Source organism: Setaria viridis, chromosome 5 (assembly GCF_005286985.2).
Source record: "Setaria viridis chromosome 5, Setaria_viridis_v4.0, whole genome shotgun sequence".
Taxonomy (NCBI): domain Eukaryota; kingdom Viridiplantae; phylum Streptophyta; class Magnoliopsida; order Poales; family Poaceae; genus Setaria; species Setaria viridis.
The window spans coordinates 463,232-487,745 of NC_048267.2; the positions used below are offsets into that span (position 1 = coordinate 463,232).

Here is a 24,514-nt window from a genome sequence, read left to right on the forward strand (position 1 = left end):
TCCTTATGAATCTTGATCTGCAGGCTGCGGACAGTAAAATGTAATGCGCTGGTACTTGCACTATTTCCTTATCGTTTTGGAATTTGGATGGAGCAGATCATATACACACGAAATTCACCAAGATTATTCGAATTCGCACCTACTAGATGGCTAAAATTGACTGAGATAGCATTCTCCGTGCGGCAACGGTTTCACTTTCACATCATCCAACGAAGCTTAAACCCCTTGTGCGCTTCATCGAGGGAAGGAAAATCAACACATCATGTAAGATAAAGATCGGAAATGTGCACAAGCTGGATGGGCAAGACAGAATTCAATTGGAGTACTCTATCTATCAGGAAGCCAAAGGCAACACAACATGAAACCCTAGCCAACCAAGAAATGGGGCAATAACATTTTAGTTTCTATCTGCGCGCTAAACAGTTCTGTGCTCGTTGCAGCACGATAGACGCCTGTGCATCCATATATACCAATAAACAATCACAAATAAGACGTAGTCCCTCCGTTCCACGAAGAGTGTCCTTTTATATTCTAAAATCAAATTTGTTCCACAAAAAATGTCCTTTTACCACCTAGTAAGTGCTTGTTTGGGAGCACTCCACTCCACCAACTCCAAAAATTTCGCAGCCAAACGCATCTAGCTTCAGCAACTCCGGCTCCAGGAAAAATGTGGAGCAGGAGGGTAGATCCACGTTTTTTTGGAGTACCTCAAGAGGTGCTCCAAAAAACCCCTTTTCAGACTTCCTCGTGGAGTTGGTGGGTATTTACCCACCATTACCATCGATTGCACATACCGATTCGATCCAAAAAGAACAGACCGTCATTCTCCCCGTCACCCCTTTCTTTCTGCCCGACGTTCCTCTTCCTCCGCCACCCCAAAACCTAGCGCCACCCTTCCTTCCCCGACCGCCGCCGGCGGTCTTTCCCAGCGAGATGGACGGCGGCGGCAACCCTCCTCCACCTATTTCTCCAATTTCATCCTCGGCTCATCCTCAAGGCTCTATTTTGGCGGGGGCCCATGCCACCTAGAGGATGCTCGCCGGCGCCGTCAGTCGGGAAAACTTGGGCGGTGCGGCCCGGGGCGGCGTCGCCGCGCAGAAAGAAGGCGTACCAGCCTTGGGCGTTGGCAGTTGTGGGCCCTTGGGTGCGGTCACGGGCTAGGGAGAAGGTGCAGCTAGGGGCGGGTTCGGGGGCTAGGAAGAAGGCGACGGTGGTTTGGCTGGCGACGGACGAGGTGGCTTGGGCGGCAGCGGAAGAGGTGGCCTGGGCGGCGACAGACGAGGTGCAGGTGGCAGGGACGCCGCAGCCCGTGCGTTGGGCAATTCCAGGGGCGGCGGCCAAGGCCGTGGCTGTCTTGGCCAGGGCGGCGGCCGTGGTCGTGGTCGTGGCGCCGGGCTTGGCAGCGAGGATGTGTTCGGGCTTGGCAGCTAGCCCACCGGCCACGATGTTGCCGCCTCCGCTGCACAACTCACAGGCATGAATAAGGCATCAAAGAGAAATGCTCCTCACATGGTAATGGTTTCTTGTGTTGCTTTCTTGTGCTGCTTGTGGATGACAAACTCTGTATGGTGAATTGTGATCATTCAAGAAAGTAGTAAATTCAATTTCTGGTAGTGTCCTGACCAAAAATATTGCTGTTGCAAACATAACTGAACCACTCAAAAATATTGATGTTGCAAACATAACAGAACCACTATATTTTTTCACCATTGCAAATTGTTAAACTGAAGTATAACATTGATGGCCCTATCTAGTTCACCTAAACTATTGTTTCTGATATTGTCGAGAGAACCTTTACTGAAAAATGGACAGTTTACTGGAATGGCAGTTGCTGCCTTGTCAATTTGCATCATGTGCCGTACTCATAGTTCAGCTTCAGCATGGTAATGTGCAACCTGGACATTTTTCTGAAGATACACGGATAAAACCCCCGATTTTGAATAAACCATAGTGTACTTTAGAAATTAGAAGTCTTTGAAATGTTACTTTTCACGAGCTAAAGCAATACAGCGGTAACCCGCCTTACAAAGTTACAGGTCAGGTGCATACTGAAACGAAGCGTCACATAAAGTTTGCACCTTCAGCAAATGTACAAAATACTGAGTGTACATGACATGCATAAGCTAAACAAATAGTCTTATATATACAACTTTAGTGCACTGGTTACTGTCATATCTTGGTCAGGGTGATTCAATTGAATGGACTGATGCAAACACGACGCTCATATGTTCGTTGTTTGCCAAACAAGTTAAGAAAGGGAATAGGCCGAACACCCATTTGAACTCTGTAGGATATGATGAGGTCGGCGATCAACCTCACAGCAGTTTGTTTGACCAAGCGGCAAATGAAGAACAAGTGGGATAAGTTGAAGATCGATTTAACGGTTTGGAAGCAATTAATGAGGAAGCAAACGGGAGCGGGATGGGATAGAGCAAGAGGTGTGATTGATATGGACGATGAGTGGTGGAAGAATGCAAAGGCGGGGAGTTCAAAACTATTTTATTTTTGTTCTTCAATAGGTTCATGTCATTTATTGTACTAACAATGATTGCCTCCTTTCAGGATATTCCAGGTTGCGGCAAGTTTAAGAAAAAACCATTGCAAAATGAGGAGGACTTGACAATGATGTTTGTTGACATCACTGATAATCAATCAGATCATTATAATCCTATGAGCTCTAACCCTATCGTACCACCATTTCAAGAGGATGTTGACAACGGACCTGTGAATGAGGTTCATGATGTCCCGGATGATTGTGATAATGATGTTGCTGGTTTGGATGAAACAGATGAGGTCCAAGAGGTTTCTCCTTCTCCTACTATTCTGTTGGCAAACAAAAGAATCCCCCAGCAAAGAAACAAAGAATTGGAACAGCACAAGTTATTCAAGAGCAAGTAACCAAGATTGCTGAATCCGCCTCCTCTTTTGCATCTAAAAAATTGGGTGAAGTTACTGTCCAACAAGTCTTGTTTTGGAATGTGGGGCAGGGTATGATACAGATGAGCATTATATTACTACTAAGTTGTTTGTGAAGAAGGACCAAAGGGAAATGTCATGACCCTTCCTACAAACGAGATTAGATTTAATTGGCTTCGCAGGAAGTACAATGCCAAGTATGACAATTGAGGAATTGTGTTCTTTTAATGTTATTTTTTTATTCGTATGAACTATTGTCATTGAAACTTAAGTGTTATACTTATTTTATTTTATTTGTCATATGGTTTCTTATCTATAGGAAAGTGAGAGCGATAGTGATGACTCTTATTTTGGGTGCTGCAGAAATTGCACAAATATATGCTGACCTCTACCTTGATAAAAACCCACCAGGAAAATTAAAGTAACACTCACACCAATTAAAAAAAGCATATGGCGAAGCGCGTAGAGCTAATCAAATGATCGATGTTATTTCTTCTGGTAAATTAAAGGAGGTTCGGACCTATATAAATCTATCTCATGTCTTGTTGTCGATCAAGATCCCAGTCAGTAGAGGCAAAACCCCTGTTGGCACCAATCGATCGAGATATAAAATGGCTCAGGTAACTTGTATGGTAGCTCACTTATTATGTAGTACGTGTAAATGGACACCATCTTTATTGATGGTGCTATATTGGTAGCCAAGCCAAGAGTATCGTAGAAGACAACAAGGACGCAAGGGGTAGTACGAGGAGGAAAGATGTATAGTGGGGAATTGAAGCGTGGTGGGTGATGTGCTACGAGTGCGACATATTCCAACAGGTTAAAAACGGTCTTAAGAAATTAAACAACATATATGGTCTCTTGGTGAGAAAGAAAAAATATAAGTCACGGCTTGACTCTCATGGGTTTCGATCGGTTAAGCTTTAACCACGACGATCGGAACGGGGGGCATTAGGCAAAGTAAACTGAGTTGAATTTTTCCATGAGCTTAATTAAGTTGTGTACTAGTACTCCTACCTAGCAAATGCTGGATTCCACAACCTTGAAACAAGATCCAACCGAAGATGTGCGAATTTAAAGCAATATAATTGAAGCCAAGAGGACAGGGGTAAAGCATAATGCCCTGATCGATGATGTGGGTAGAACATATAGCTAGCTAGGAGCGAGTGGTCCTATCCCTGTCGTTCGTACTGTGTCTACTACTACCACTCTACCACCATGCAAACATTTTAATTACTCAGTAGAGAATCTGCTTAATTGTCACCGGAAAATTATTAATAAAGCAATGCAATTGAGAGGCAGGCAATCGATCGACCGAGAATCCGAAATATCCATATGACCATATATGATATATCCATGTATCATATATGAACATAGTAATATACAAGGGCAAAATAGTGAACAATGATAGTGATTTCACACGCGAGCTAATAATAAGGCCGGCGGGGCAAGGTGAATTCATTCGTTGCAGCAGAGACAGCCGCACCAGGGGTCACATGTTGTGTGTGTATATATATACTGAGTTAGCTATGGCTACGGTTAGTACTAATTAATGTAGTGTGTATATATAATCATATCCAATTGTACCACGTACTCTATACTCTATATATACCTTTTAAAAAGAAACAAAAAATATATGTAATAATCATAATCCATCTACTTGCCGTACCTACGTTCGTAGGTAGTGGCCAGGTATATATAGAGTATAGAGTATGTGGTACAGTTGGATATGATTATATATATATATATATATATATATATAATAATCATGACCTCGGTACTCCCTGTCCCAAAAACAAATCACCAATTTTAGGATAGATTAATAAGAAGTTAACCTTGATTGTTTTTATTTATTTGTTGTATTTGGTGCTAATTGACTGCCGCCCCGATATGCACGTGACCACCGAACAATCATATATTTCTTTGAGTGATGAGCGATGTAGCTGCTAGAGTAATAACTATTTTAGGTTTTCCTCCCTTACATATATTGGAAATGTACATGATTTTACACGATATATGCATGAAAGAAATGAAGCTAAATGTGAATGCGCACACTCCATGCATGGTACTACCTGCCAGCTGCATATACTCTGCAAGATTTTCTTGCAAATAATGCAGGTACACAGTGCGTCCGTCCGTCCGTCCGCAGTAAATAGTAAATGAAAACATACTCTTTCTTGCATAGCCGTCATGGGCTCGTTGGCCGGCCATGTATCGATCAAGATCAATGGCGGTAGACCGTACGAGAGCAGACCTGAGCAGACGGTATAGCCCGATCCAGCGTCGTCGTCTCGTCGATCATCATCGAATCTGGCGAGAGATCCTCCTCGATCGTCTGCATCATCTCCTCGATCACCGGCGGCCCCCGGCCCCGCGCCCGCCGGGGCATCGGAGAACGAAGGTCAGCTCGTCGTACGCGCGCGCCGCCACGTGCACGTAATCTCCCACCATATCTTGCTACGGTCCACGTACACAGCCTACGTAGGAGCCGCATTAACTGACCTCCATTACTCCTCCGATCCTGCGTGCCTCCGGCTGGCTGGGCCCCGGCCCCGGCCGCGCGCCGAGTTTATGGCCACCGCCGTGCGCCGTGCCACCGTACCACCCATGGCGATCCGTCCGTCGCCGCATCTATATGCCAATTTATACGTCTGCTGACTTCGACGACGACGCTAGGCTGGCCGCTGCTTCTGCGTGCCTCCCATCCTTCAATTCACCCCGCTCGTAACTCGTAACAGCTACCTAGCTGTCGTAGCCGCCGGCCGCCGGGACGATCGATTTCGGCCATGGATTTCGGCCGCCGCAAGAGCTTCAGCTTCTTCGAGGAGGACCGCAAGTCGGCGCGCCCGGCGGGCGCGCACACGCCTGTGCACCAGTACTACTCGCGCGCCGCCCGTTCGCCGGCGCGCGCGGCGGCAGAGCCCGCGCGCCTCAGCATGTCGTCCGTGCCCGGGGTGGCCGCCGAGCCGCCCTTCGCCAGCGGCGGCGGCGGCGGGTGCTCTCCCTGGGTGCAGTCGCCGCTTCATGGCCGCCTCCGGTTCCCTCCCTCCCCCGCCGCCATCTACCACTGCCTCGCCGCGCTGCACCGCCTCGAGGGCGACGTGCACGCGCTGGCCGTCGCCCGGGGCGTCCTCTTCACGGCCTCCGACAGCGGCCGCGTCCGCGCGTGGGCGGCGCCGGGCTGCTTCAACCGCGGCTACCTCGACGTCGGCCGCGGCCGCGTCCCGGCCCTCGCCGCGTGCGGGGGCACCCTCGTCACCTCCCACAGCCGCGACCACCACGTCCGCGTCTGGACCATCTGCGCCGCCGCCGTGTGCGACCACATCCGCGCCAAGAAGGCGGCGACGCTCCCGGCCAAGGGCAGCCTTTCGCTGCTGTCCTTCGGCAAGAGGCGGGCCCACCACCACCGCGACACCGTCTCCTGCCTCGTCCTCCACGCCGTCGCGGGGCTCCTCTACACCGGGTCCCACGACCACACCGTCAAGGCGTGGAAGCTCGCCGACGGCACCTGCGTCGACTCCTTCGCCGCGCACGACGGGCCAGTCAGCGCCATGGTCGTCAACGAGGCAGACGGCTGCGTCTTCACCGCCTCCGCCGACGGCACCGTCAAGATGTGGCGCCGCGTCTACGGCGGCACCGCGCACGCGCTCATCATCGTCCTCCGCTCCGAGCTCTCACCGGTCAACGCGCTCGCGCTCTGCCACGCCGCCACCGGCGGCACGCGCAGGTGCTTCCTCTACGCCGGCTCCTCCGACGGCTACGTCAACGTGTGGGAGAAGGAGGCCACCGCGGGCCGCCCCATGCACGCCGGGTACCTCAAGGGACACCGCCTCGCCGTCTTCTGCCTCGCCTCCGGCTGCGGCGGCCGGGTGGTGGTGAGCGGGTCGGAGGACGCCACGATGCGCGTGTGGAGGCGGGAGGGCAAGGGCGGCGGCGCCACGCACACGTGCCTCGCCGTCATCGAGGGACACCGGGGACCCGTGCGGTGCCTGGCCGTGGGCGGCGGCGAGGCCGGGGAGGTGGAGGGCAGCATGGTGGTGTACAGCGCCGGGCTGGACAAGAGCGTCAAGGTGTGGAGGATACGGGTAGTGGGGAAGGAGGAGGAGGAGGAGGAGGACGACGACGACGACGACGTCGAGGACGACGCTGAGGCGGCGGAGATCATGGCCGGCAAGGGCGATGGCGACGCCATCCCCGTGAGGGACGACGTGGAGGACAACGAGGAGCCGGAGTTCGTGGGGCCGACGCCGGTTCTGTCGCCGGTCTGGGTGGAGAAGCGCCGGCATACAAGCCGCGGGTGACGACGACTGATGATGCCTTGGCGCCTACGTTCGGCTACTGCTCAGTCGTCGTCGTCGTTAGTGACATGCACCATCTTCCATTCCTGCGACATGCATGCACTGTGGCAACGCAACGGCAGGACGACGTGGCAGGCATGCGCGCCATTCCACGCACAAGGATGGATGTGTGCGATAGCTAGCTAGATCCACGTGTAAAATGCATGCATGCATGCTTGAAGAATGTTTTGCAGGTAGGATGAACTGCTAATTATTAGGACCTGTCATCGTTAATTTCAACTAATCAATAATTATTTAGGGTTAAGTCGTTGCCTCTTACTATTGCTCTTGATTCTTGAGTTGGATCGATCTACAGTATTAATGCATCGGCTAGTCGCCCGCTGATTATGCATTAACTTTGAAAGTACGATGAAAACCCCATTGAGAACGATTTGTTTCATTTCCTTAACTTTTATTTGTTTCATCTCCTTAACTTTTATTAATCTTGTGTGGCCATAACTAGTGTGCACTAGTTAAGTGAGGTACAATTGTAAGTGGTTATATATTCATATGACATATTTGATCTCAACACTATAAAACAATTATAGTAAAACAATTAAGGTCCCGTTTGGATACACAATGCTAAACTTTAGCATAGTGCTAAACTTTAGCACTCCATTTTAGCACCCTCAAATGGAGTGCTAAAGTTTAGCACTTGGGGTTGTTTGGATACAGTGCTAAAGTTTAGCACATTTGGTGAGAAATGACTACATTGCTCTCATTTATGACTGGGTTGGGGAAAAGTGGAGAGGAGAGAGAGGGGGGCAGCAGGGGAAAAAATAAGCTGGGGACCACTTTTAGCACCCATTAGCACCTTTTAGCACCCCTTGGGTGTGCTAAAGAAAATGGGGGTGCTAAACTTAGGGGGTGTTTGGATCCCCGGGCTAAATTTTAGCCCCTGTCACATCGAATGTTTAGACACTAATTAGAAGTATTAAACATAGTCTAATTACAAAACCAATTTCACAACCCCTAGGCTAAATCGCGAGACGAATCTATTAAGCCTAATTAGTCCATGATTTGACAATATGGTGCTACAGTAAACATTCGCTAATGATGGATTAATTAGGCTTAATAGATTCGTCTCGTGATTTAGCCTAGGGGTTCTGCAATTAGTTTTGTAATTAGCTCATGTTTAGTCCTCCTAATTAGCATCCGAATATTCGATGTGACACGGACTAAATTTTAGCTGCAGGATCCAAACACCCCCTTAGCACACCCCTGTTTGGGAGCCCAAGTGCTAAAAGGTGCTAAAAAGTGGGGTGCTAAAGTTTAGCACCCCCTCTCCAAACAGGGCCTAAATACTATAGTAACCTATATGAAACTGTGTATCGTAAGAGGCTGTTTCATTCATCAACTTAAATCTTTAAAGATGACATGTCACTTTTGAAAACGGTGCAGTAGTAATTTCCAGTGTCTCGAAAACTGGTTTAGCATGCAAGGCGGACCATGAGCGGAGGATGCTGGTGGGAGAAGGCTTTCATCAGGAGATACAGACCAGTCTGGTCAAAGTTGAATAAGAGGGTTACGCACAAGCAGAAGTTGGCCGGCGACAAGGGAATCTGCAGGGTCTGCAGATCGATCCATCGGCCTTGGTACGACGCTCTGCTGACGAAACAAAGACGTACGGTGTCTAGTATGGATCATCAGCTTTAATTTCTTTCGGCAAAACGATACTACGATCGAAAAGAAGCCGTACGGTACACCAGTAGTATGCACTGTCATAATTTTTTACATTAACTCTCAATAGCAAAAATGAAAGCAAGCAGCATTCTTGTTGATTCCCCAACCAATTGGTTGGAACACGTACGGAATACATGACAAGGAGGAAGCGGCCTCTCTCAAACAAAACAAAACAAGCATGGATGAGAGGAGGAAGAAGAAGAAGAAACCCAAACCACACACGGACAGAGCGAGCGAGGAGACGGAGCAATCCGACGGGCCAGATCAAACCAAAGCCCCTCCGATGAAATGCAGCTGGCAGTGGTGACGTCACGGCGCCTCCTGGGGCAGCAGGTGGTGCGTGCGGGCGGGCGCCATGAAGAAGCACTCGTACACCACCACGGCGAGGGGCCCGCCGGCCAGCGGCCCCACCCAGTACACCCAGTGGTGGGTCCACACGCCCGTGGCCACCGCCGGCCCGAACGACCGCGCTGGGTTCATGGACGCGCCGGACAGGACGGCGCCGGCGATGGAGTTGGCGCCGACGAGGAGCCCGGTGAGCAGCGGGCCGGCGCCGGGGAGCAGCTTCCGGGGGTCCAGGATGGTCGCGTAGATCACGAACAGCAGGCTGAAGGTGAAGACGGCCTCCGCGACCACGCCCTGGATGGGCCCCACGCCCGCCGCCAGCGCGTGCACCGGAGTGGCCAGGCCTCCGGTGAGCCACCGGAGCAGGATGCAGGCCGTGGAGGAGCCGAGCATCTGGGCGACGATGTACAGGGCCGACCGGAACAGGGTGATCTGGCCGCCGACGGCCAGCGACAGCGTGACGGCCGGGTTCACGTGGCCGCCGGAGATGTGGAAGCCCGCCGTCGCAATCACGCACACCACCAGCGCCTGCCCCAGAGCCACCGCCGTCAGGTCGCCGCCCGCGTCGGTCTTCGCCCCTGCAGCAGAGATACGCATGCAGATGAATGTACGGATCGGATTAGGGATTATATGTATAATATACCATGTGTACTTTGGATCAGATCGGCATTTGATTTTGTTCGGCGTTTTGCACGCACGAATTCGGGTACGATTGGCAGAGCTCCTAAAGCTGAAATGAATTAAGAGGTTGGGAGTTGAAAAAAGTAGCTCCTCTTACTTAATTCTGTGAGATGATTCTCCATCCTGATTTTAAAAGTTTATGCTAAAGAATAAAAGAGAATCACTTTCAGCTATAGAATCACTTCTCTCAGATAATCAGCTCTTATAGAAAATCAGAATCAGATGCAACCCTATCAAACGGACCCTCAAACCGGCGATCAACTATCTGGCAAGGATGGTAATCACATACGCCGATATGCGAGGCAATGAAAATTTATGATCATGATGGCGATACCACTCCCCCTAGCTATTATGGCAATGATAATTGTTTACCTTCTCTTACCATTTCAAAATATATGTCGTTTTAGTTTTGTCATAAGTAAAAATTTTCTAAGGTTGACTAAGTTTAAAAGAATAAATTAGCATATACAATACAAAAAAATATATCATAAAGGCACATTTCTGGAGAATTTAATAAAAACAATTTATATGTTAGTATATTTTTCCTCTAAACCTAGTCAAATAATAGAAGTTTGATTTTATAGTCAAAACGATCTGCATTTGAAATGGAGTATATGTCAACAATGATTTTGTATGATAGCATCCCTTAACAATTGGAGCACATGCTACATGCACCCTATTTACCTGGATGAACCGTGCCTTAGAAAACTCTCTTCTCCATGGGTACCTATGTGAACCTAAACACCTTCATCTTAATTATAAACAGAAAACAAATTCACATTATAGCATTTTCATCCCTGGATTCGGAAGGGCACATGTTAGGCATCTTTTCTGATTCATGATTTCTTCTCCCACGAGCTTTGGGGTAACAGTGTTTCTACCCATGGGGTCCAACACTAGGTACGTAATAATGTGGTTGTGGGGTGGGTTGAACGTGTTGTGATTCTGGTTTGGAGTCATCTCTCGGCCTGTTCGCTTCAGTTTATTCAGCCGGCTTATCAGCCACCAAACAGTATTTTCCTCTCACAACAAATCAGCCGTTTCAGCTTTTCAGCCGGCTTATAAGCTGAAGCGAACAGGCCCTCTGTGCTGGGACGAAGGCTTAGGCTGGTCAAGGGGCCGGGAGGCATGCCCTCCCTCCCCTGCCGCTTGATTAACTCCGCAGGTAGCAGTTTAATTTTATTTGGATGCAATGAAGGTAAAATAAACTATTTGGCTCTCTTATTATTTAGGTCTGGCTCTTTGGCTCCCTTGATATTTTTTTAAAAAATTCTAGGTTTTGTCTCTAGTGGTGTGGTAAATTCAATGACTACACCACATAAGGATGGCAATACAATGGACTAAAGTGACGACGGCCGGAGTTAATGGAGGATGTGCTAGGTTCGGGCAAATTATATACAAGGGATGGCATAGGGTAGGTTTACTATGAATCCTTCTTGGTATCAAAGGCGACATTAGGTACGTAGAGTGGTCACGACTACCTAAAAAGGACAGTAAAATTAATGGACAGGAGTAGCTTAACTGGTAAAGTTTATTGTGGTAGAACCTACTTACCCAGGTTTGAGTCCTCGACTCGGCACGGGTGGTTGCATTTTTCTATATTTTCAGCCGGCGCTATTTTTTGAGTGGTCGGTAACGTGAACTCGCCAATATCTAAATAAGTCAACAAACTATTATATGTTTTTGACCAAGTTAAAGTTTGAAATGACACAAAAATATATAGTTTCACCTGGTAACTTTTGAAATGAAGTAGTATGTGTGGCAAGATTCGTTTAGTAATGAAGCGAAAAATGTGTCATCACTTTACGTGGGGGGCGGTGTCCGGCCGGTCCTGTCTCCTCCGTAAGTAAAGCTAGCAGGGATGTTCACCACCACCGCGTGCGTTTATTAGTTGACGTGTACAACCCCTAGTACTAGTAGCTGTTAATAATGTTATAGAGAGGTAAAAGCAATCACTAATCTACAGTAGATGCATGTAATAATAAACGACACAATAGCCGCAGATCGGCCGGCCTCTGCATGCAGGCGGTATATATATTAATTACTACTCGATCTGCTTCAGTAAATAAATTTAATTTACTCGCGCGCGCTATTGATAGAAAAAAAATGCAAACCTGGGGTAATTGAAGAGCACGGATGCTGCTAGGTACGCATGCAGGTATAGGAAGCAAATTAAAAAAGAGTAGGGAGATGGATGAATAGCCAGCAAAGCAGCTAGAAGAGATGACGATCGAGGTAATAAGGTGTAACCGACCGGCGGTCATGGCGGCCCCGACTTGGATGAAGACGAAGAGGAAGGTGAGGACGAGCTCGCCGAGGACGCCGCGGAAGAAGTCCGGCTCCGACGCCTCGCCGCGGTGGCCCAGCGCAACCTTCCCCATCCTCGCTTATTATCCCTCCGGAAATAAGGCTAACAGATAGATGGATGGATGGATCGATCACCACAAGCTAAGGTGATGGAACAGTAGCATTATTATATTGTGAAAGAAAGCTAGTGTTGCATATGTATATATATAGGAAAGAGGAAGATATATAAGTATATATATTATTTCGCAAGTCAAAAAGTTTCTGGCCGTGCCAATATATATACATGATGCAACGTAACTTGCATTATTGGCAAATGAATTACTTTACTTTGGGCAACATGTGGTGCAACAGTACTGCTCTAGCTCTGTCGTCATGTCGCCGTACGTTCATGGCGGTTGATCGATCCATGGATGGATGGATTCACACTTTAATTGATTTGCTTGGAAGGCACCGACGACCCAACCTACGATGCACATGATCCAACCATGCATCTTCACTTTTTTTGTTGCGGTCTACAGGAAGCACCACTTTCGGGCCTCACTACTCTATGCCGGCCTCCACACTACCCCGACACTATAGTGCTGCACTGTACTCCTTCCGCTGTGTATATTATTGTGTGCAGGCACACGCTAGCTATTATACATATATGTTCTTCATCATGCATGTAATTATTCTGCCCTCTGTGCTTTTATCACTTTGTCTCCTTGTCAGTGCAGTAACTTTTCCGAGTTTAATTTACCCTTGGTATATACGATATTTTTAATAAGTAACAAATTAGTATAATACGTTCGAGGTCTAAATTCATAATTTTTACAACGCATCTAAACATACTACTATATTTATATGCATATAAAAAATTATATATTTTAGATCGTTAAAACGATCTACAATTTGAAACAGAACAGAAGGAGTTATTAGCAAGGCTTTGGACTTTGCACGTCCAAATCAGACCACTCCTAAGTCCGTCCCACGATATGATTAAACATAATCAAATACTACAAGCAAATAACAACCTTATCTGTCGCATGGAATGGAAGTCGCCCTCTCTGAAAATATCAGCCTACACGACAGAACCGAACACTTGGACCTGAAAGCTTACCGGCTGCCTTGGTCGCCGTACGTGTCGATCTCCCACACGATCCATCTCGCCGTCGCCGATAGAGCAAGTATACACGCCATCTCCGCCTCGTCACCACTCAACACAAATTGATGCACGCACATCAACTATTCAGCTTTTCCGGTTTCTTATGTTCCTATATTTCCAAAGGCGGAGCTTGACCAAAAGTTCAGAGGGGGCCGATCCATCGAAAGCATTGAGCGTCGGTAAATAGTACCAGTATTACTGTTCAACCAGTAGAAGTTTAGGTCCGTTTGGTGGAGCTGCGGCTCCTGCCAAAACGGCTCAAGTTCTGACTCTTTTGGTGGAGTGGCTTTCTAGTAGAGTTGAAGCCGTTTTATAAAATATTTGGTAAAAAGGCTTCTCAATGATAATACGGGTAATTTTACGATCGCTAAATATACACGCTAAATATACGTTACATGAGATCCCACGAGCAAATACGACCTCGATGCCGATCGACAGAACTGATGCTGGTTGAACCGACGACGATGATGCAGTGCAAGTTGATCTCCGTGTCGGGTCGTTTGGTGAAGTCCGTGCATATATCCGTGGGTTTGACAGAAATTCAGCTGGATTTAGTTTGGCTTTGCCGATCTCGCTCGCACGGCCTTTCGTGACTTCGCTGTCCATTTTTTTTTTTCTGAAAATATATTAATATATGGTGGACTTAAAATAAGATGGAACCCGATGGCTCAACTGCAAATTAAAGCTTTGGCTTTGATTTTTAGCAATCAACATATGTCTTTGGTGCTTACTACGACATGTCACCACAATCTTTATTTGTTAATTAGCAACAAACAGATATAGTATTTAGTGTGCGTGCCCTTTTTTCCCCCGAGAGAGAAGAAGGGACACAGACGTACACCTCCATCAACCGACTGCATTTGAGCAACTGGATCAAAGCTAAAGTGAACATATGCTCAAATGCATGCAGTGGGCTTCAATTAATAATTATTCAATGAAATCGCCGCTTCATTCTCTCTAAAAGAACCCTGTGTTTTTAGAGAATTGCGGGTTGGCACGATGCGTGCAGCAGCTATTGCAATGCTCAAGATCAACTAGGAGCAGCCTCACTTGGAAAAAAGAACTAGGAGCAGCCGTGTGCGTTGTACAACACGACGTCTAGAGCGCGATACAAGCTGTGTGGCTGACCCACCCATAGCTGGAAGCCTGTTGCCTACTGATGGACGACCTGGACATCCAAGCAGGGATTCAGAGATAATACTGTGTATTGAAATGAAACTTATCATTGGGATTGGCCTTAGGTCCCCGGACTTCAGCATATAAGTGGGAGACCAAAATAAGTTTAATGACACATTTGTTTCTGTTCATCTTCTTCTAATGAAATATTCAAGGTGTGGGTGTGTCTTAGACACATGCTGGATCCAATTTGTCAATGATAATTATTATCCACCAAATTTTTAATTAGTTAGACCTTTTGATTGTTTGAGAATTCCTTATTTTATTTTCTAGCGCATGCATTGTCATCTAATAAGAATTAATGTTGAAGTTTCAAAGACAATCTCCAACTATTATTAGTACTAGCCATCATGCTAATGCGTTGCTACGGGAGCCATAACATTTTTAATAATAAGAGGAGGGGGAAAATATGGTCATTTGAGATCATCAGCACTACAATATACCAAATCTCAAAAACTATTTTTAACCGCAGTGAAATATATAAACATCAGTTTTACTTAAAGGTGTCAAAGAATCGTAAATAAAAACACTAAGACACATGATGCAGTAAAGGTAAATGCTCGTGCACTACAAGGGAAGTAAAAGAATAGCGAGAAAATATAATCGATGCTATTTACCTAATGCAACGTGACAATTTGACTACTTGAATCACATATATCTTAAACTAATAGTAAAATATAAGATAAGATGAAGTATTCTGCGTATTGAACATTGAGCTTCTTACAAATATTGCTCATCTAATCTCTCAAACAGATATATGAGCGCGTGGTGGCCCAGACCTGACGGTGAGGAGTGGGGCGCCGCCATGATCAAGGCCGCCGATGGAAGCAGCAGTTGGCAGTGCGCGGAGATGCCCCTCATTGATTTTTCATGTTTTACCTTTTTCCTTTTCTTACTTTTTCCCACTCTTTTGCGAGATGGTTGTTTTTATCTATTGCTCGATTTCAGCCTGCCGCTGGCTGCTAGCTCGAAGATCCATGGCTCTTGTGCTGATTCTTGCACGCATAGACCAATGGACGGCAGGCCATTGGTAAACTTAAACGGGCCCCCAAAAAATGCTTCGATTTGGTGCTTGCGCAGGGGAGACCGAAAGGAATTAGGATGGACGACGATCAGGCATTGTCGGGCTGATGTAATGCTGAAATCGGGACCACCTATCAATGACTAAAGTTGGATCAAACTAAAAAAATTGGGTAGAAGCGTTCCTCATTTTAATAATATAATATATATAGGTAAGAAGAGAGAAGTAAAAATATCTGAGTTTTTTTTCTCCCCCTCAATGCATGTTACTCAATAAGAAGAAAGCGAAAGAAAAAAAAAGTCACATGGAACCATTTAATCACAATGTATACAAGCGACAATTAACTAATTTCTCGGTCTTGATGATACAACATAGTAATTGACACAGTGCATTGGAAGTACGTTTTAGGAACTTACATTACACCCAATCTGACGTGGCACTATACGATAGAACAGCATGATACAATGCATAGCATGAAAGTACGTAGTCTCAAACCAAACCGAAGAAACAAACCCAAGCTCGCGCAGACGACCTCGGGAAGCAGATCGAAAGGCGGATCGGAGCAAGCCCAAACCAAATCAAAGTTCCTCCAATGCACGCGTGGCGTTCATCACGCCTCCTCGGGAAGCAGCTGATGTGCACCGGCGGGCGCCATGAAGAGGCACTCGTACACCACCACGGCGAGGGGCCCGCCGGCCAGCGGCCCCACCCAGTACACCCAGTGGTGGGTCCACACGCCCGTGGCCAACGCCGGGCCGAACGACCGCGCCGGGTTCATGGACGCGCCGGACAGGACGGCGCCGGCGATGGAGTTGGCGCCGACGAGGAGCCCGGTGAGCAGCGGGCCGACGCCGGGGAGAATCTTCCGAGGGTCCAGGATGGTCGCGTAGATCACGAACAGCAGGCTGAACGTGAAGACGACCTCGGCGACCACGCCCTGAATGGGCCCCACGCCTGCCGCCAGAGCGTGCACCGGAGTGGCCTGCATATATAGATCGATTTGTATGTACAATTATATACCGGAGAGATTAACGACGACGACCATGACTGCTAGCGGCGGCGGCGCCAACGTACCACCAGGCCTCCGGTGAGCCACCGGAGCAGGACGCAGGCCGTGGAGGAGCCGAGCATCTGGGCGACGATGTACAGGGCCGACCGGAACAGGGTGATCTGGCCACCGACGGCCATCGACAGCGTGACGGCCGGGTTCACGTGGCCGCCGGAGATGTGGAAGCCCGCCGTCGCGATCACGCACACCACCAGCGCCTGCCCCAGCGCCACCGCCGTTAGGTTGCCTCCGGCGTTGGTCTTTCCTGCAGACGCGTAAATGGCATGTTGCTTATGTAGCAATTAATTGACATCCTTGAAAACATAATAATAAATATGAAATGCTCTTTAAAAATAGCCTTAAGAATTAAGATCGTGATGCATTCGCCTAAGTTATGAAAGAGGATGCATGTGGTGACACCACTAATTTCACCATTAATTTGGTAGCAACGGGTTAGCAGCTGTAGTTTATTTTTATCCCACGTCTCATTGTTTTCAAATCAAGATTAATTCATTTAAATGAGTTGTGTGGTCGACCCAATGATCCAACAAATTAAAAATGTAATAAGTATTATATATTGCTCATACTAATTACTAATAATTGTAAATTAGTAGCTTCGCTGTGCCGCTGTTAATACTATACGTCTGCGCACTGTCAATACTACGCCTTCCATTCTGTTAATAATTGTCCATTGAGGATATAAAGAGTGTGGTTATTTTAGTAGCTTTTCACTCACTACCTCTAAACAAATAATTTGAAAAGAAATAGAAGTGGCTGTGTCATATTATTTAATAGGTTTATGGATGATCATTTCACATGGACTTGAAACTCTCTCGAGCTGCCTATATGTAGCTGCATACCGTCGATTGTCATGGCGGCCCCGACTTGGATGAAGACGAAGAGGAAGGTGAGGACGAGCTCGCCGAGGACGCCGCGGAAGAAGTCCGGCTCCGACGCCTCGCCGCGGCGACCAAGTGCCAGCTTTCCCATTGGCAAATTAAAGGCACACACAAGAGATAGCAGCTGGTCAGCAGGGGGCGTTGGAGAATAAGCTAAGAGAGATCTTTATTCGATGGCACACTTTAGCTTGCTTGTTCCATCTGTGAAAGAAAGAAAGCTTCTTGTTATATAGGCAAGAGGAGGGGGGCATCTGCTAAGCAGCAGCCGCCCGGCCGGGATCTTATATTCGGCAAGCCATTCTTTTCTTTTTCTTTTTTTTTCAATGGTACGTGCTTGCATTGCGTCTTTCCAATGCAACTTATTACTTGTGGATGAAGAATCATGTTACCCGAGGTTGAAACTAACGACGAAATGTTGTTCAAAAAAAAAACTAACGACGAAATAAAGGATGTGCAGGTGCATGCAAGTATCATGCACATGCATACGGAGCATGTTTTCGTGACTGTTGATCGATGATTGATTCACTTTGCTTTGGAACCGACCCAGCCGATGATCGATCGGTCCACGTCGTATCGTATGCATATGCACAGTGGTAGTCCGTTGCCTAGCTGGGCTACCTGATGGGACACACTAACAAAATATAATGCCTAGTTCTTTCGTCTGTATAGCTTTGCCGAGTTCAATTGCTGTTAGTGCATGTACATATAAGAAAGCTAGTAACGACTTGCCAAAGATCGATGTAGATTAGCAAGGCATTGCCTAAAGAATTGAATCGAAGCCAGGATTTTTTTTTTTGATCAAGAAGCCAGGATTATTGCACAGCATCATATCGAACCACTACTCCTGGTACGCATTATATTTTGTTAGTGTGTCCCACGAACACGCATTATATCAAATAAACAATCTTATTTGTCACGTCGAGAAAATATCAACGTAACATACACAAAACGGCAGAGCACTTTCAAACTGAAACCTGCCTTGCTGGCGTGTCGAGCTCCCATAGGACCCGTCTTGCCGCCATAGAACAGGCACGTACTCCAGTGGGGTACTACGACTTACTTCAGTCTTCAGCAGGAGCTAGCAATGTCACAATTTAATCACAATTTATATATTCATCAGGTTTGCCGCCCACAATTTAATCACAATTTAATCAGAGTCTCGTAGTATAAAATCATCATTCTCGTTATTTTCCTACCTTTCGTCATATTCCTTCATAATATATATATTACGAAGCTCGGCGTTGTCGAGCAAGGATTGTAGCATGCCTAACCACCCCTAACCCCATATATTCTTAATCTCCCACGAAAATACTTAGCACTCTAATAGGTCTGATGATGTTTCTTTAGTCTTGGATAATGTTCGTTTCTTAAGAGAGTCAAATAATATTGCACATGTACATCTTTTTCTTTAAAAAACATGCTGCGCTTGTTTTTTTTTTTGGTCAAAATTACGCGAGAGTAATGCGCAAAAAACATGAAGTTAAAGTTATTTTCTTGTTATGCGGTGTTCATTATATATCTGCATGGCTATCCATGCTTTATTTTTGTTTTCTCTTTTTTTGCGAGTATATATTTCTTTTTTCTTTTAGAGAGAGACCTCTAACTAAATCATGTTCAGGTGATACTTTAGATTCTTTTTTTATACGGGTAATTTACAAGCATGTATTTGAGTTAGTTGGGTTAGGTTTTCATACAATAGGTGTTGGTAATTCATAGATGGACGTTAAGGGAACTTTAGGCTATTTTTTTAAAAAAAATGCATGTATTGTGGGTACTTTGGATGCCTTTTTTTTCCTAATATGATGTAGGTGTATAATTTAGAAGCATATATTAGAGGTACGTTGGGTTAATTTTTCATAATAACAATAATCTAGAAACATATTATATCTAGCACGTCCAAACATATTATATCGATCACTGATAGAATCCACCAAATCAATAGTCCAGGTGGTTGCCTTTTCACCAGAGTTTGGTTTTTGTTTAGCACGTCCAATCCCAAAGTTAACATGGAGGGCTTGCTTGAAGAATATTCAATTAGTAATAGTAAGATATAATATATAAGAATGCTAATAACAAGTTGACAACGAGGCATATTAACATATTAAGGGCTTGCTGTTGTCGAGCTAGGATTGCATCAAGTCCAAATCAAACCACGCCTTACTCCGTATTCTAAATGCAAACATAGCGTTAAATCAAATGAATAATTTTATAATGTTTATTTAGGGTTGGATAATATTCGGCTTCTTTTTGTTATAGAGTCAAATATTGTTGCGCATGCATGTTTCCGGTAGATATGATGTAGAGTTAACTTGCCTATAAGCTCTCACTACCAGACCAACTTGCCTACAAGCACTCACTGCTAGACCAACTTGCCTCTATACATGACGTGTTTCATGTATCTCAACTTAAGAAGTGTTTAAGAGTTCTTAAAGAGATTCTAGAAGACCCCGAACTTGAGTTAGAATCAGATTTGACTTACGAAGAAAGGCCAATTAAGATCTTGGATCAGAAGACTCGAGACACTAGAACCAAAAGTATCAAATTTTTACAAGGTTTAATAGAAGAATCATACTAAAGATGAGGCTCCTTGGGAACAAACAGAATATTTGAAATCCAAGTATCCTGAACTCTTTCAAGAACTTTGAGTTTAGTGAGCACATGTATGATATGTACAGAAGCAGCCTATCAATTTTTTTGAGAAGTAATATAAAGAAGAGTACGTGATGCATTTTCCTTTCCGTTGTCAAGAAGGAATCTAGCACCGGAATCTCGGGACAAGATTCTTTTAAGGGGGAGAGGCTGTAACACCAAGTGTGTTTAAGACCTAAAGAAGGCCATCATTAGGTCAATGATGAAATTTAGCTTAAAAAGAGGTCAAATGAGTTGAGTGCAAATTTGACCTAAATTCAAATTAAAGATTCAAACTTGGAAAAATTTGACCAAATTTGGATCAAGAGTTGAAGGTGTTTAGAGTTCAAAGGAATCAAGTTTGAGATCAAATTCAAGTCAGAAGGACCTCAAAAGCATAGACAAAGTTGTTGACTTGGGCAAACTATTCGGAGTCTGAAAATTCTTAAGTCTGAAAACAGTGGCAACTAGTCAACTTTGAGTTCGATTTCTGGAAGTTTTCACATTTGAACTCTGGCTGTTTTTGGATAATAAGTAAACTTGGACAGTCAGTGTATAATTTGGAGAAATTTTTGGCCAGAGAAATCAAAGAATTAAAATTTTAAATGAGGCCCAAAGTTTGAAAGTTCACACTGTTTGAGTGATCACTGACGAAACTGAATGGCTAATGCCATTGAGCTCTAAAATGCAGTGATGACTGGCCTATTTTGGTTCAGGATTGAAGATTTTTACATGTGGATGTTGGACAAGTCCAAGTAAAAATGGGATGTATGATCTATAACTAACAAGTTACAGTAGCTCTTGATCAAAGAAAACTGAGTTTGGATATTTAATTTGGAGCTCAAACAAAAGGGAAGTTTGCACTGTTTCAGCATTGGATGTTAACTGACGAGCAGATTCTAAAGATTCAGAGAAAGCTCGAGTTTTTGCCCAAGTTCAGAGTTTATGATCGCAAAATCCTTTGAGTTTGAGAACAAAAGGTATATCTAAGATTTGTAGCTGATAGTACCAGAATCAACTTTCGTTAAAGGATTATGACATATTGGTGATCGGTTTGGATGGAATTCGTCGACGAACAGTCCAATTTCCAAGCAAGTATTGCCCTGTAACCGCCTCTGTCCAGCAGCTCGCTTGCCTGCCGGCGCCGCCGCCTTACATCGCTTGACCGTCACGCAGCTGTCCGCCTTGCCATCCAAGACTCCGCGTCGCGCACCTTACCGCCGAGCCGCAGCTGGCCTCCTTACCGCCTTCCCTGGCCTATAAAGATCCAAGCCGCCGCTGCCATCTCTTTCTTTTTCCCCACCGCGAGAACACAAGCCGCCTCGCGCTCGATTCCGGGAGCTTTGCTGGATCCCGTTCCAATCGCTCGCGCACGCAGCTCCGCCACAACTAGGGACGTTTGGTTTTTCTTATTTTTAGCACATGTCACATCAAATGTTTAGATACTAATTAGGAGTATTAAACGTAGACTATTTATAAAACATATTACATAAGTGGAGGTTAAAAAGTGAGACGAATCTATTAAACCTAATTAATCCATTATTAGCAAATGTTTACTGTAGCAATACATTGTTAAATCATGGACTAATTAGGCTTAATAGATTCGTCTCGCCATTTAGCCTCCACTTATGTAATGGGTTTTGTAAATAGTCTACGTTTAATACTCCTAATTAGTATCTAAACATTCGATGTGACGGGTGCTAAAAATAAGTCAGGGAACCAAACGTCCCCCTAATCCACGTCCCACGTGTTTCAATTCCACTGCTCCCCGCCGACGAGCTGGTTCTCGCCGTCTTCCTGTCTGCCAGCTGCCATAGTTACCGCCTCGGTGAGCCCCTATACGCTGCATCTGCTTGCTTGAGCCCTTGGTCTTAGATGCTAGTGTAGGTGCTGTAGAAGCTCTTGGGTGTGTCCCTGGCCGGAGAGCGCTCGCTGTCGTCGCCCACGCCAGTCAGGTCACGGCCGTGTCCACCGCCACCGCCACCACCGCACACCCCCTGTACAGCTCACGACTTGGGACAGCAACACACCCAGTAGGTGTGCACGGTCGTAGGGAGTCCAGCCGTGGTGTCATCTTCGCCGACGACGAGCCGTCGCAGTTACCCGCCGGTGTACCCGCAGTTTGGGCCGGGTACACTATGCGTTGGGTTGGGCCCGCGTGTCAGCATAAGAGGGTGAGTTAGAAGAGTGTTTCCAGGGGGTTTCGGGTGAAAATGGTTTTATGTGTTTAGAAAATAGATTTAAATTCTAGTTTTTTTTAATTCACCACAATTTGTAGAAATGTCCAAAATTAGTGAAACCAATTTTGTTAGTTTTTTATTTATCTCTATGCATTAAAATTCTTAAACCCTAGGAAAAAGTAATAAATATTAGGTGTTTATTTAGTGCCTTATGTTTAAGGTATTTAAATAAATATTTAATCTTTATAAAATGTATAAAATTCTGAATAATGATTTCTTAATTAAAATAATAATAATTAGGAATTAGGTTTTGAGATTAGTAATTATTTGATAACCCCTTTTATAATAAATTAAAATAATTAAGGTTAGTTTAGTAAGAAATAAATTGAGGGTTAACCTTTTATTGGTAGATTTGTGTTGGCTTGCAAATTTATCATGAAAATAAGTTGTATAGTCAGTGTTTCAAAAAGTTTTGCATATTCTAACTATGACTTGCATCATATCGTAGAATCTGAAGCTCCTGAAATTGAATTTGTGGAATTATCTGAAGAACCTTAGGAGTACGAGGAGGTTATTGAAGTTGCTCCTATATTTGAAGGGTCTTCTGAAGATACTATCTTTTTCGTGACCCCAGCAAGCCCAAGAGCATCTAAGCCTACTATTTTCAGAATCCATAATTCATGTGTCCACATTATTGGTTATTTTTTATTCATGCATTAAGTCTAGGAGTTGATTGAAAACTTACTTTTATGCACAATCCAACCTTGATTGTTAGGACATCTTTGCCACCTGTTCAAAAATAATTAATGATCATCCTATGCTTAGTTTTGCTTAGTTTCTACCTTTGAGTAACTTTTGTTGCTCAATCACTTAAGGTAATTTGGTTCATACACTTAAATCAAGGAAATGGCTTGATTTCAAGAATGTGGATAGAAGCTAGAGATGGTAGTTCTATCTACTGAGAATAATATGGTTTAAGGCCCGTTCGTTGTCTTAACCTTTGATCAACAACAAGCCCAGTAGGTTAGTTGGCTCATTGATTGGAAATGTTCTTACCCGTGCTTGACGTGTGGGAGAAAGGTGGGGACGTAGCCTGAAACTCACATGGGAGCCAGACGTGGGGTCCCATGTGGGGGTGCGTTCCCAGATTTGGGTAATTATGTTTTCGGTCTTTGGGTACGGCTAATTGAAAGGTTGGTATGTACAAGCCGCGCAGTTGTGCATGGCTGGTGATTAGGTATATCCTGCAGGATGTAAATCGGTTCGTATCGCTGCAATTCTTGGTTATGAATGCACTTGATCGTCGCTTAAGCATCGTAGAAGTAACAAGTTGAATATAATATTTTTCCTTGAATTAATATTGTTGTATGATGATTAGTACCACTTGCCTGAGCAAATGATTTATATATTCACCTAGGTTGGTTAGTTAAGATTTAATTATTATTAAAATGATAAAACTAAGGTTCCACAAGTAGTAAGCTTTTTGCAGAATGTTGAGTCACCCAGTCCACCAAAAAAGCTTTCATACTCCTTGAGGTCTTAGTTATTTTTATACGACGGGTCAGTCTTGCTAAGTACTTACTTAGGGGATCCTTTTTAAGTTATTTTCAAAAGGCCCGAAACTGTCTTTAGAAGGAGAACCTGAAGAATTAGGGTGTTTATGAGTCCCAAAATGCCCTAGTGTTGGACCGTAGATATTTAATTAAGTTATAACAGTACTATCCATGTATTAACTTTGAAACTCCTTAGAATGGTTGGACTTCTATTTAAGTTTGTTTCAATATATGGTACCTTCCAATATTTATGTAAAGAATGGTTGGACTTCTATTTAAGTTTGTTTCAATATATGGTTTGTAATAATTCGTACCTTCCAACATTTATGTAAACGGGAGTGCTTGTTGATACCTTTCCCATCGTGAAAGCGATTCTGATGTATGGTTAAGATTCAAGTTGTACATGGATAATTCGGATTGTCCTGGGGATACTCGACGGATTGCCAGACTTAAACTATTTTAAATATGTTTGTGAATAATTATTATTTTGTCAGTGATTAGGCACAGTTAAACTAGTTTAAGTTGGAAGGTCCATTAACTGTCTTATATTCGCTGGTTTGATGCCATGTAGGATTTCTCCCGATTAAATTACCGAG

General features: G+C 45.1%; 3 protein-coding genes across 3 annotated transcripts; 1 reads left to right on the forward strand and 2 right to left on the reverse strand.

Annotated features, from left to right (window-relative positions):
• The first annotated feature begins 5,599 nt into the window (after positions 1 to 5,599).
• On the forward strand, positions 5,600 to 7,518 carry LOC117858956 (protein JINGUBANG). The gene has a single exon (XM_034742117.2). The coding sequence runs from the start codon at positions 5,703 to 5,705 to the stop codon at positions 7,215 to 7,217; it is 1,515 nt and encodes a 504-aa protein (XP_034598008.2). The 5' UTR covers positions 5,600 to 5,702; the 3' UTR covers positions 7,218 to 7,518.
• Positions 7,519 to 9,009: 1,491 nt separating this feature from the next.
• Positions 9,010 to 12,493, reverse strand: LOC140222982 (aquaporin TIP4-3). The gene is made up of 2 exons (XM_072294236.1): positions 12,217 to 12,493; positions 9,010 to 9,859 (listed from the first exon to the last, which is right to left on the reverse strand). The coding sequence occupies exons 1-2, from the start codon at positions 12,341 to 12,343 to the stop codon at positions 9,246 to 9,248; spliced, it is 741 nt and encodes a 246-aa protein (XP_072150337.1). The 5' UTR covers positions 12,344 to 12,493; the 3' UTR covers positions 9,010 to 9,245.
• A 3,430-nt stretch (positions 12,494 to 15,923) lies between these two features.
• Positions 15,924 to 17,821, reverse strand: LOC117858961 (aquaporin TIP4-3). The gene is made up of 3 exons (XM_034742123.2): positions 17,519 to 17,821; positions 16,685 to 16,923; positions 15,924 to 16,592 (listed from the first exon to the last, which is right to left on the reverse strand). The coding sequence occupies exons 1-3, from the start codon at positions 17,646 to 17,648 to the stop codon at positions 16,221 to 16,223; spliced, it is 741 nt and encodes a 246-aa protein (XP_034598014.2). The 5' UTR covers positions 17,649 to 17,821; the 3' UTR covers positions 15,924 to 16,220.
• Between the last annotated feature and the right edge of the window lie 6,693 nt (positions 17,822 to 24,514).

Excerpts from the sequence above, each read along its gene's own strand:
- LOC117858956 (XM_034742117.2), top strand. The coding sequence starts at position 5,703 with ATGGATTTCGGCCGCCGCAAGAGCTTCAGCTTCTTCGAGGAGGACCGC.
- LOC140222982 (XM_072294236.1), bottom strand. The coding sequence starts at position 12,343 with ATGGGGAAGGTTGCGCTGGGCCACCGCGGCGAGGCGTCGGAGCCGGAC. Across the intron at positions 9,860-12,216 it reads CGGGGCCGCCATGACCGCCG|GGGCGAAGACCGACGCGGGC; the intron begins GTCGGTTACACC and ends TCTCTGCTGCAG.
- LOC117858961 (XM_034742123.2), bottom strand. The coding sequence starts at position 17,648 with ATGGGAAAGCTGGCACTTGGTCGCCGCGGCGAGGCGTCGGAGCCGGAC. Across the intron at positions 16,924-17,518 it reads GGCCGCCATGACAATCGACG|GAAAGACCAACGCCGGAGGC; the intron begins GTATGCAGCTAC and ends ACGCGTCTGCAG. Across the intron at positions 16,593-16,684 it reads GGCTCACCGGAGGCCTGGTG|GCCACTCCGGTGCACGCTCT; the intron begins GTACGTTGGCGC and ends CTATATATGCAG.